The sequence below is a fragment of the Bos indicus genome, chromosome 11 (genome assembly GCF_029378745.1).
Source record: "Bos indicus isolate NIAB-ARS_2022 breed Sahiwal x Tharparkar chromosome 11, NIAB-ARS_B.indTharparkar_mat_pri_1.0, whole genome shotgun sequence".
Taxonomy (NCBI): Eukaryota; Metazoa; Chordata; class Mammalia; order Artiodactyla; family Bovidae; genus Bos; species Bos indicus.
Window position 1 is genome coordinate 1722714 of NC_091770.1, and position 12408 is coordinate 1735121.

General features: G+C 48.2%; 1 protein-coding gene across 1 annotated transcript in view; it reads left to right on the forward strand.

Moving 5' to 3' along the window:
* The window catches only part of LOC109565720 (mal, T cell differentiation protein like), a 33035-nt gene that overhangs the window by 13421 nt on the left and 7206 nt on the right, over positions 1-12408 (forward strand). The window contains exon 3 of the mRNA XM_019969626.2: positions 10496-10663. Coding sequence (XP_019825185.1) covers positions 10496-10663 — 168 coding nt within the window. The remainder of the gene's footprint in view (positions 1-10495; positions 10664-12408) is intronic.

The following is a 12408-nucleotide window of genomic DNA, read 5'->3' on the forward strand; positions in this document are numbered from 1 at the left end:
GTTAATCCCAAACTCCAGATGGATCCCTCCCAACCCCTTTCTCCTTTGGCAACCGTGAGTTTGCTTTCTACGTGAGTCTGCTTTGTAATAAACTCATTTGCATCTTTATAAGATTCTACGTGTACGTGCTATCATAAGACATTTGTCTTTGACGTTCTTCACTTGGGAGGACCATCTCTAGGTCCATTCATGTTGCTGCTAGTCTATTTAACTTTTTAAAAAAATATGTATTTGTTTATTTATTTGGCTGCTCCAGGTCTTGGCTGTGGCATGGGTCTTCTGTCTTCATCACGGCACGCAGGATCTTTACCTCCCTGACCAGGAGTTGAACCCGGGCCCCCTGCCACTGGACCACCGGGGAAGTCCCTGCCTAACCTTTTAATGCCAGTAGTGAGCAGGGGGATTTCATCAGCCACTCACAGATCTCAGCTGCCGTTTGGAAGGCTGGGCACTGGGGGCACTGCACAGGCTCGGGAGACTGCTGGGCGCTGGCCGAGTTTGGCCTGGGGATTCCGGGAAGCCAACTGGGGTGGGGTTCTAAGAGGTGGTGAAGGGCATAGGTCATGTGAGCAGACTCTCATCCCAGGTCCTTAGCAGTGCTGTGGCGAGGGCTGCCACTGGCTCAGAACGGCTGGAACAGAAGGGAAGTGAAGACCTCACATCCCCGGAAGCCCGGAGGAGCTGGCAGGCTCTGCCCAGGCTGGTTCTTTGGCAGCACAGTTGTGTCATCCAACCCAGCCTCTTCCCGTCTCTCTCCTCTTCCTCATCATAGCTCCAGGCCTAAACCCAGACAAGCCACGGCCAGAGCAAGGACAGAACTGTCTCATCCCCGAGGCAGGAAGAAACCCTTCCCAGGACCCAGAAGCCTTGCATCTCATTGTCCAGGGTGGTCACATATGTGTCCCAGCCAAGAGATATGTTGAGCCTAACGGATGCTGGAAAGTCACCTGCTACATCTCCTATCCCCATCCCACCCCACTGCCCACCAGTACACCCAGTTGGGCAGTTTATTCCATAGGAAGAATTTATTTATTTATCTTATCGCTCTTCGGGCTTTTCTCTAGTTGCAGCAAGCAGGGCTACCCTCTCGTTACAGTGCTCAGGCTGCTCTTTGCAGGGGCTTCTTTTGCTGTGGAGCGTGGGCTCCAGGGCGGCGGGCTGTGGCGGTTGCAGCACGTGAGCTCAGCAGTTGCGGGGCTCCTGGGCTCTGGAGTGCAGGCTCAGTAGTGGTGCACTGGCTTAGATGCTCTGCAGCATGTGGGATCTTCCCAGATCAGGGATCAAACCCGTGTCTCCTGCATTGGCAGGCAGATTCTTTACTACTGAGCCACCAGGGAAGCCCCATGGAAAGAATTAAAAAAAAAAAGACAACTCTCTTTGCAACGTTGCCTACTGTGGCATCATCTATAACAGGGAAAATCCACAAACATCCACCCTCTTTGCCCTGGGGCCTCACTGACTAAGTGAAGTTTTACCAACGTGATGGAACGTAATAGTGCCGTTGAAAGTACAGGCAGGCCTCATTACTCACGGATTCTGCATTTCCAAGTTCCCTTTGCTCACTAAACTTTATTTGTAACCCCGCAATCCATACTTAAGGTGTTGTCACGCAGATTCGAGGACGTGTCATTCAAGGCAGTGCAGAAAAAAATTCGAGTCACAAATCTGAGACACATACATTTCAACCTGAGGTCAATACCTGCCTTCTTAAATGCATGCTTAGTTCTTCGGTCATGTCCAGCTCTTTTTGACCGTTTGGACTACAGCCTACCAGGCTCCTCTGTCCATGGGATTTTGCAGGCAAGAATACTAGAGTGGGTTGTCATTTCCTCCTCCAGTGAATCTTCCAAACCCAGGGATCGAATCCGTAGCTCCTACGTCTCCTGCATCACAGGTGGATTCTTTACCCACTGAGCCAGTGGGGAAGCCCTTGCCTTCTTACAGCTCAGAGTGTTAACAGGGTCCTTTCCCAAGTCTGTTTAGTGCCCCATCTTGCTCATTTTTGTGCTTGGCTTTTTGTTGATTTTAGTATTCAAAATAGTGCAAGTACACTGCTGAAGTTATGTCTAGTGTTCCTAAGTTTGGCAAGGCAGTGACTTGCCTTACACAGTAAGTGTTAGGTAGGCACATCGTTATAGAGCTGTTGGTGACAGCTCGATATTAATGGATTAACATTACATATTAACTATATTGAATAATGCGTCTTTAAACAGAAAGATACATAAAACAAAGTTATTTGTTGATCAGTTGATGACGCTATTTTGACCACAAGCTTCTAGGAATGTAGTCTGTATTTCCCAAGGAGCGATGATTCACGATTCACAGCTAAACATGCCAGCATTCAGGGCAACTTGACAGAACTACCAAGAATCGACGATATCATTAAGCCACGTAGCACAATGGAAAAATGCAAAAAAACCTGAATACAAAATGTATGTTCCCCGCAGTTTGCAACCAGCACTCGGCCCCGAAAGGAACACAACATAGAAGAATTCCTCTGCTGATAACATTAACCTTAATTTTACAAGCGATTTAAAATCTTAGGATTGAAAAAATGATTAACAGATCTAGGGAGTTCCCTGGTGGTCCAGTGGTTAAGACTCCACGCTTCCATTAAAGCGGACACGGGTTTGATCCCTGGTCTAGGAACTAAGACTCCACATGCCACATGATCAGAAAATAAAGCACAGATCTGATTCCTGTTGTACCATTTAAACCGTTAAATCACCCTGGGGTTGAGGCATGCTGAGTGGGCGGTACCAAAGTCCTGAGGGACGCCTGTGCTGGCCTCGGTGACACGAACGGGGTGCTCTGTTTGAAGGGGCTGTGACTCTCTGGGCGTTTTGTACCAGAACTGCCAGATGGGCTCCAAACAGCAGCTCCTGCATGGGGCTCGTCTTCTTTTTCCCTTCTAAAGGATGTGCGTCAAACATACAGCTGTACATTCATGTTCCCAGCAGCACTACCCCCAGTAGCTGAAAGGCGGAAGCAGCCCATGTGTCCGTCAAAGGATGAGTAAATAAAATAGACATGAGGGGACTTCTCTGGTGATCCCGTGGCTCCATCCCCGGTTCGGGAACTAAGCTCCCACATACCGTGGGACAACTGAGCCTACACTCCAGAGCCCGAATGCCAATACTAAGGCCTGGCCCAGCCAAAAATAAGTAAGTAAATACATATTTTGCAAATGAAATAAAATAGATATGTGGTATATTCGTATAATGAAATGTTGTCATGCTCAGTCACTGAGTTCTGTCTGACTCTGTGACCTGATGGGCTGTAGCCTGCCAGACTCTTCTGTCCATGGACTTTTGCAGGCAAAAATAGTGGAGTGGGTTGCCATTTCCTTCTCCAGGGAATCTTCCCGACCCAGGGATGGAACCCACGTCTCCTGTGTTTCCTGCATCAGCAGGCAGATATATATATGTGTATATATATATATATATATTTATATATTTTACCACCGAGCCATCTGAGCAGCCCTCATAATGGAATATTATTCAGCTTTTAAAAGGAAGGAAATTCTGACAGCATGATTGAAGCTTGAGGATAATAGTCTGAGTGCAATAAGCCAGAAACAAAAGAACAAATACTCTATGATTCCATTCGTACAAAGTCGAGTAGTCAAACTTTTAGGGACAGAGGAATGCTGGTTGTCAAGGGCTGGAGGAGGGGGTATGGTGAGTTAGTGTTGAATGGGACAGAGTTTCAGTTTTGCCAGATGAAAAGTGTCCTGGAGATGGATGGGTGGTGGAGATGGTACACAGCCTTGCGGATGCTCTTAATACCACTGAGTAAGGTGAGTGTTAGCCGCTCAGTTGTGTCCAACTCTTTGCGACCACATGGACTGTAGCCCGCCAGGGTCCTTTGTCCAAGGAATTCTCCAGACAAGAACACTGGAGTGGGTAGCCATTCCCCTCTTCGGGGGATCTTCCAGACCCAGGTATCGAACCCAGGTCTCCCGCATTGCGGGCAGATTCTTTCCAGTGTGAGCCCCTAGGGAAGCCACTGAACTGTACATTTAAAAGCAGTTAAAATGGCACACTTTGTTCAGTGCATTTTATCACAATTTGGGGAAGGTAAACAATGGCCAAGGGGCTTGGACTCACACAATGTGGGCCGTGGCCACTTGAACGTGTGGGACGATAGTTTTCTTCATCTTGAAACATCTCAGCATCAGAAGGGGCCCCGAAATGGTCCTAGTTCCCATCGTGGACAAGCCAGACCTTGTTCTTCATTCAGCTCATTCTTCCCGGGCCATCAGAGGGAGCAGGAGCCCCCCGTTCACTTGGCCCCACTGCCCTCCTGGGCCTCCCTGTCTCGAGTCTGGCCTTTTCTTTTTTGCTTCTTGAATGTTTATTTCTTTATTTGACCTCGTTGGGTCTTCCGTTGCAGCACACAGGTTCAGTAGCTGCAGTGTGGGCTTACTTGCTCCACGGCACGTGGGATCGTAGTTCCTTGGCCAGGGATTGAACCCTCGTCCCCTGCATTGCAAGGTGGATTCTTAACAACTGGACTGCCAGGGAAGTCCCAGGAAGTCCCAGAAAAAGAGTCTCGCCTTTTTCCTGCAGCTTGTGTTCACCTAAGTACCAGTGAAGGGGAGGAGGGGCCACCAACGCTTTGTGAAGATTAAGCCAAGTGGTAAGGAAAGGAATGCAGTGTCAGTGGTGAATGGACAAGCCAGGCTGAAGTAACACCCAGCTATGCAGAAAAACCTGCCACTGGTATCACCCAGAGTATCGTATGGCCAGCATCTCCTCCTACTCCCAACCCCATGACCGGCCCCACCGGGACCACGCCTCCCAGCAGCGGCCAGGAACCCAGGCTCGGCCCTGAGCCTGGTGTCTTTCAGCCCCTCCTCCCCCTTCACACGGGGTCACTGCAAGGGCAGCTCTGTCCTCACAGGCGATCAGAGTGAAGTTCCCAGCCTGTGGCAGTGCACCCAGCCCCTGCCCCTAGCCCCTCGGAGGCCCCTGGCTCCCCTCCTGCTCTGTCCTCTTAGGACGGATCCACTCTCCCCAAAGGAAAGGCAATCCTCTTCTTGCCTCTCCCATTCAAAATCTTTTCAAAAATGCTTGTTGAAGTATAGCTGATTTTCAATGTTGCCTTAGCCAAGTGTATCAGTTGTACACAGCATATCCACTCTTGTCAGATTGTTTTCCCATATAGGTCATTACAGAGTATTGAGTAGAGCTCCCTGTACTCAGTCGCTCAGTCGTGTCCGACTCTGCGACCCTGTGGACTGTAGCCCGCCAGGCTAGCTGTCCGTATATGGTAGTACGTATGTGTCAACCCCAATCTCCCGATTTATTTCTCCCTCCCCCCTTCTCCCTTGGTAACCATAGGTTTCTTTTCTACATCTGTGACTCTATTTCTATTTTGTAAATAAGTTGTACCATTTTTAAGAGTCCACATATAAGTGGTATCATATGATATTCGCGTTTCTCTTTCTGACTTACCTCACTCAGTATGCCAGTCTCTAGGTCCATTCATCTTGCTGCAAAATCTCTTGACTTTTGAAGTGAGCCCCCATCATCCAGCCCAGTGTCTTTCTTCTTTCTTTTTCAATGTGTATGTTGGTGATTTGGATTCATTTAAAAGATCTTGTCTCTGAGCCAAGAAATTCTCCTCCCGGGAGGTCAGGGCATGATTGGTTTATTGGGTCTCATTCCAGAAATACTCAAACCAATGCACATATATACATACATACGCTCATACGTTCTCTTCTTCTACGTAAATCATAGCACGCTGGGCACGCTGCTCTCTGCCTTGTACAATTCTAGGGTTTGTTCTATTCTGATATACAGAGTTTTTCATTCTCTTTGAAGGCTGCTGAGTTTTCCACTGTATGACATAATTGCTTTCGTGACCCCCCCTCACACCGGATGAAACATTTGGGATGCTTCTTTATCTTCCTGTAACCAGCAGGCTTCAATAAACAACATTGTACATTCACCATCTTGTGCATATGCGTTGTCTATAGGACAAATTCCCAACGTGAAATTCTTGGGTCAAAGAGCATATGCATTTAATGTCTTGATCAACAGCGTCAAAATAGTAGACTGGCTGATGGCACCATCATCTATCCTGGAAATGGTAACGGACTTCAACCTGGGGGCTGCAGGTGGGCTTGGAGGGACTGTGAGTCCCCGCATCTGTAGATAAAATCACACGTGTATGCAGGTACATTTTTCTAGGTGACCAAAGCTTTCATCAACTCCTTAGAAGGGTCTGTGGCCCTCAGTGCTATCTCATCTCCTCGCTGACTGGTGTCCCAGCTCTTCCAGAAGTGAACCTCCTATCCCTCAGGAAGACTGGCCTTGGACTTTCCCTCTCCTGGGTCTTTCTTGGGGAAGATTCCCTCCCGTGTCCTTATAGCCAATAACAGGGCCAACAGTGGCTGCTCAACACTCACCCCGTGCGTGAGAGACTCATCTAATGCTCACAGGAACCAGGAAAGAGGAGTCCTCCCCGCCTCCTCTGTTTGATGAACTGGACATGGATGCAGAAATGAGTTAAATAATCTGCCCCTTTAGCAGAGCTAGGATTTGAACCCGGAAGCATCAGAACTGCTTGTGCGTGAACTGGAGTGGAAGAGCCTGGAAGCAACAGGATGGGCCCTGGGGCTTCTCAGTCTTCACTGCATCACCTGGGACATTTTTAACAATGCAGCCTCCCTCACCACCTCTGGGGCAACATCCAGACCATGGGGCTTCCTCGAAGTCCCCGGATGGTCCCAGGTGTAGCAGGACTCAGGGTGTGGCTCTGAGGGTTCAGGCTCAGGAAATTATGTGTTTTAGAAGCGCCTAACCCTTATGCCACGCTTTGGTATGATTATTTTCCTTTATTAAGCATTTTTCAAAAGAATAATTATTGGCGGTATAGTGGTGAACTGCCTTCCGAAATAATAAGCATCCTCCAAAAATGACCAAAGTAGACCTTTTAAAAAGCATCATTTTCAACTCATGGATTTCAACTGGTTGATACAGTCCAATCCATTGGTGGTGCAGTGGTAAAGAACCCGCCTGCCAATGCAAGAGACACAGGTTCGATCCCTGGGTCAGGAAGATCCCCTGGAGAAGGAAATGGCAACCCACTCGAGTATTCTTGCCTGGGGAATCCCATGGACAGGGGAGCCTGGCGGGCTACAGTCTATGAGGTCACAAAGAGTCGGACAAGACTGAGCGACTAGGCGCAATCACAGTCGTTATTATATTTATTTGAAGGTCAAATTGCCCCATCTTTAGTCAGCAGCAGCCTTCTGAGTCCTTCTGACCTAAGCCCAAGAGCCTTTGAATATATTTTTCGGTCTGCTCTGATGATATGTCAGCTTCCCCAGCCCCGATCTGGAATTGGCCATTGCTCCTGACTGCATCTGGGTGCTGTTACCCCAGTTCTCATCCTCTAGCTCTTTAACCAGCTCTCTAAATGTGAGGGGCCTATTCTCCATGTTGTAGAGAAGAATGAGTAATAAATAAACTTATTAAGTTCTACCCTCCCTTAAGTGATCCCTTCCAGTTTCAGTTCAACCTTTAGAAAATGCACAGGTGAGTAATCTGTGTTCTTAAGAAACAGACTGCCAAAATCGTACTTGAAATACACTTGCTTTAATACAATCTTCTTCCACGTTGAAGGCCAGCCCCCAACATCTAAAAATATCTCCAGCTCTTGAGATATCAAAAACCGAGGGTTAAAAGTAGAGAATGATTTAGGTTGCCAAGCAAATTTGGAAAGCTAAATATAAATTTAGAAAAAAAAGTCAAGATAAATATTCAAAACTGTTTTCCCTGTAATGAATCCAACCGAGGCTGCTTGAGACAGAAACAGGATAGCAAACTCCACTGGTTTTAAATTCACCTGGAGTTTGGCCTTGGCCTTGGTTTCCTTATAATGTTCAGAAGATAGAGGGTGTGGAAATAAAAAGTGAATAACATTCCTTTGCGTAAAGCTGATTGTGCAACCTTTATGCCAAGAAGAAGAGGCAATTTGAGTAGATTCTCCCAAATGCTCAGGGCCCCACCTTGGGGCGTGAAATCTGGTGAGGTGGAGAGCCCCACCAGCGCCCCGTTCTATGTCCCACACGGCCTCAGACCTCAGTCCCTCCTTCCATTTCCTCCAGATGCTCCCCAGGAGGGCAGCGTCTCACACACTTTGAGAATGAAGTGTGGACACATAGATGGGGCGCGTGTGGCAGTGTCTGCCCAGGGTGGCCTCTGATGGCAGGAGCCGGGGTGGGGAGACCCTTTGCCAGCACTGATGGGCCTGGTAGGGCTGAGGCAGGGAAGCTGGCAGTAAGAGGCAGCAGGTATCAAGTGGCCGCTCTCTGTAGAAAGCCCATGGGAGTTTGAATTCCTGTACAGATGAAATGAGGCCATCTGAGTGAATGCATTTTATTTATAGATTTATTTTTTTGGTGCTGGGTCTTCATTGCTGTGTGTGGACTTCCTCTAGTTTCAGCAAGTGGGGGCTACACTTGTTGCGGAGTGCAGGCTCTAAAGATGGGGCTCAGTAGTTGAGGTACACAGACATGTGGGTGGGGTCTTCCTGGGCCGGGGATGGAACCCATGTCCCCTGAATGTCCAGCTGGACTCTTAGCCGCTGGACCACCAGTGTGAATGCACCTCTGTGAATGCGCTTTATAAACTCTAAAGCCCCTAGTGAACGAGAGGTCGTGGTGGCGGGTTTATCATCGCGGTGCTTTAGTTGCTAAGTTGTGTCCGACTCTTTGCAGCCCCGTGGACTGTAGTCCACTAGGCTTCTGTGTCCATGGAATTCTCCAGGCAAGAATACTGGAGTGGGTTTCCATTTCCTTCTCCAGGGGATCTTCCCACTCGGGGACTGAACCTGGGTCTTCTGCATCACGTGCACTCTTTACCAGCAGGAAGCCCATGGGTTTATCACTGAGTCATTCCAAAGAATGCTATTTGACACCCTCCCTACCTGCTTTTCTCCAGGCCCTGGGCTGGGCACCAGGAATCATCGGTGAATGGCACAGACCATTCTCTGCCCTCAGAGGTCTCATGTGAGTGTAAAATTTTATAGGTTCCACAGTCACTAAGTCCTGAATGCCATTGCAACTAACAACCAGCATTGTTTGGGTACTGGCAGTGGGCCAGCATCTTCAGGCATTTCTCATGGCTTGGTGGGGAAGGTGCTTGGCAGGTGCCCCCAAGCCATGCTCTGGCACCTCCCTTGGCATCGGCCACCTGGTCACTGCAATCAACACGCAAGAGCCCAGCTCAGGAGGACAGCGGCTCTTGTTCCTCTCTTCCTGCTTGGAACGAGGCGGCCCCAGCTCGCTCATGGGCAGTCCCGGGTCCAGCTTAGGGCTTCCACAATTCACCTGGAGATTGTTGAGGCCTGGGGCAGTGTGCTGTGAGAGGCAGCCAGGCTCCCGGGGGTCTTTCCAACCCTGCAGGAGGCTGGGAAGCCCTGCCTTGTGGTCCACTCCCCGTCTCTTCTGGCTTCTCCTCCTGTTGCCTTTCGCTTCGGAAAGCCTGAGAATTCTCCACAAATTCAAAAGTGCTTTTGCCTCTAGGACAACAGCAGTGGGAGCCCCATAAGGGATGGGGTGACTAATTTATGTCTGAAAGTGAAAGTGTTAGTCGCTCAGTCGAGTCCCACTCTTTTGCAACCCATGAACTGTAGCCTGCCAGGCTCCTCTGTCCGTGAGATTTCCCAGGCAAGAATACTGGAGTCATCAGTTATTCCCTTTTCTAGGGAATCTTCCTGACCCAGGAATCAAACCCAGGTCTCCTGCATTACGGGCAGGTTCTTTACCATCTGAGCCACCTGGGAAGCCCCATATCTGCGTCTATGTCATTTATCTGTAAGATGAGAGCTGCTAGTCCCAGGACCTGAAAGCTGTGTATCTTTCATCCGAGCCAGACAGAAGTAAGTGGAGCCCTTTATACAGAAAGTCTCTAAAAGAATCATTTAGAACTGAGCTAAGCCTACAGTCATGATCACAATCAACCTTCAACAAATATAGGAGGGAAAAGGTGAACAGGAATGAATATTAACAGAAGCCACAAACCACAGAATCAGGCTCTCAAGACCAAGACAAAGGGATCATCAGATTGAATATAAAATGAAGACAAGCATATTTAATAAAAAATGTCCATACCTCAACACACTGTATCCCCATTGCACAAACTGTAGAAGACCAAAAATGAAAGTGAAAGTGTTAGTCACTCAGTCGTGCTCCACTCTTAGTGACCCCACGGACTGTAGCCCCCAGCTCCTCTGTCCATAGATTCTCCAGGCAAGAATACTGGAGTGGGTAGCCAGTCCCTCCTCCAAGGGATCATCCTGATCCAGGGATCGAATCCGGGTCTCCCAAATTGCAGGCAGATTCTTCACCATCTGAGCCACCAGGGAAGCCCCTGAAGAGTGCTTAACCAAATCCAGAGGAGGACAGAGGTGGGAAATATGCAAAGAGCATCACACTCATGCCAGCCGTTAAAGCGCCTTCTTCTGTGCTTTTCTCTTACAGATATTTGGGGTCTGGGTCTGGATCCTGGTGGCAGCCACGCAGGTAGCAAGCCCGCTGCTACAAGGATGGGTGATGTACGTCTCGCTCACCTCTTTCCTCATCTCCCTGATGCTCCTGTTGTCTTATGTGTTTGGATTTTACAAAAGATATGAGTCCTGGAAAATTCTGGTAAGAATCAGGGAGAGAGTCCCAGGGCCTGAGGCTCCTCCCAGACCAACGTCCTGGGCGTGGTTGAGGACAAACCCGGGTGGGAGGAGGAACCAGAGCCGCTTCCTGGGCTGGGCCCCTAGGGAATCTCAACCTTTCATCTGAAAGTGTTTACTATCAGATCATGATGCTGGGAAAGACTGGGGTCAGGAGGAGAAGGGGGCAACAGAGGATGAAAGAGTAGGATGGCATCATCGACTCAATGTGCTGTAGCCACCCGTTCCAGGAAACAAACTCACTCAGAAGGACAATGCAGATAGTGGAGAGCAGTTTATTACACCAGTGGGCCCAAGGTGGTCTCCTCTTAGCCAAGGACCCCGACCAGTTTCTGTAAAACCTTACATACCCTAAGTGTACGTGCTCAAACCCACCTCCCCAAATTCCCTGAAACTAGTCTGGACAAGGTAAAAGAGAGATACGATCAAAGTTAACCCATGATTCATGTGTCATAAGCCTAGATAGTTAAACAGTGGACTTTTATCAATAGGCCTGTGGCGATACCCCCAAAGCATAATGGGATTTACGACTTGGTTCTGTTACAGAGATAATTACCATACTCTTTTAGGTGACAGAGAGTCGAGGTGAGAGTCCAGAGGCTCCTTCATCGGGGGTCTGGTTTTCCACTGGTATGTCGTTTCCATAGATACTAGGCCTAGAGCTCAAAGTCCACAGTCCGGCCCATCATGGAGTCCTGCTTTCAAGGTGGAGCCTGTTCTGTCTGTTTCCTCCTTCATGGACATGAGTTTGAGCAGACTCCAAGTGATAGTGAGGTACAGAGGAGCCTGGCATGCTGCAGTCCAAGGAGGCGGACATGACTTAGCAACTGAACAACACCTATTCGAGAGGGCTTCAGTGGTAAAGAATCCATCTGCCAATGCAGGAGACACAGGAGACAAGGGGTTCGATCCCTGGGTTGAGAAGATCCCCTGGAGAGGGAAAAGGCAGCCCACTCCAGGATTCCTGCCTGGGAAATCCCATGGACAGAGGAGCCTAGCGGAGTACAGTCCATGGGGTTGCAGCGTTAGACACAACTTAGCTACTAAACAACAACAACTATTAGATGGGAATAAAAGCATTCCTCTGCCGGAATCCTCCTGCTTTGTATTCCCCTCCACTGCCTCCCTTTGTAGGTAATATACGCACAGCCCAGCTCCTCCCGTAGCAAGCACACCCTGACGTATTTCCCCTCTAATTTTAATTTATGGTAAAATAATTTGAGCGGTATTGAAAGAAATATAGTAGGAAAAGAATAACCCCGATCTCAAGGTCTAACCACAATCACCTATCACGATTCATTCTTCCCTATTCCTGGCAAATTTTATGCAAAATGTATAAATCTCACTGAAGCAATCATTTTAGATGTAGAGTCTTTCATTTATTATTATGCCATCCATTAAATGTTTTTCATGTCATCACACCATCCTGATAACCATTGGAAATATTTCTCTATTGAACAATTCAAAACAGAAGTAGGGAGGATTGTATTGATATTATGGATCCTCATGTAACCATAACCCAGATTCCAGCATTTTCAAGACTTTATCACATTTGCTTCACCTAGCTTTTTTTTCCCCTAAAGAATCTTAAAGTAAATCCCCAACACCATGTCATTCCATTCTACACACTTCACTGCAGAATGCCTCCAAAAACTATACAAGCTTTCTTACATTATCAAACTTACATAAAGTTAATGATAATTCCTCATT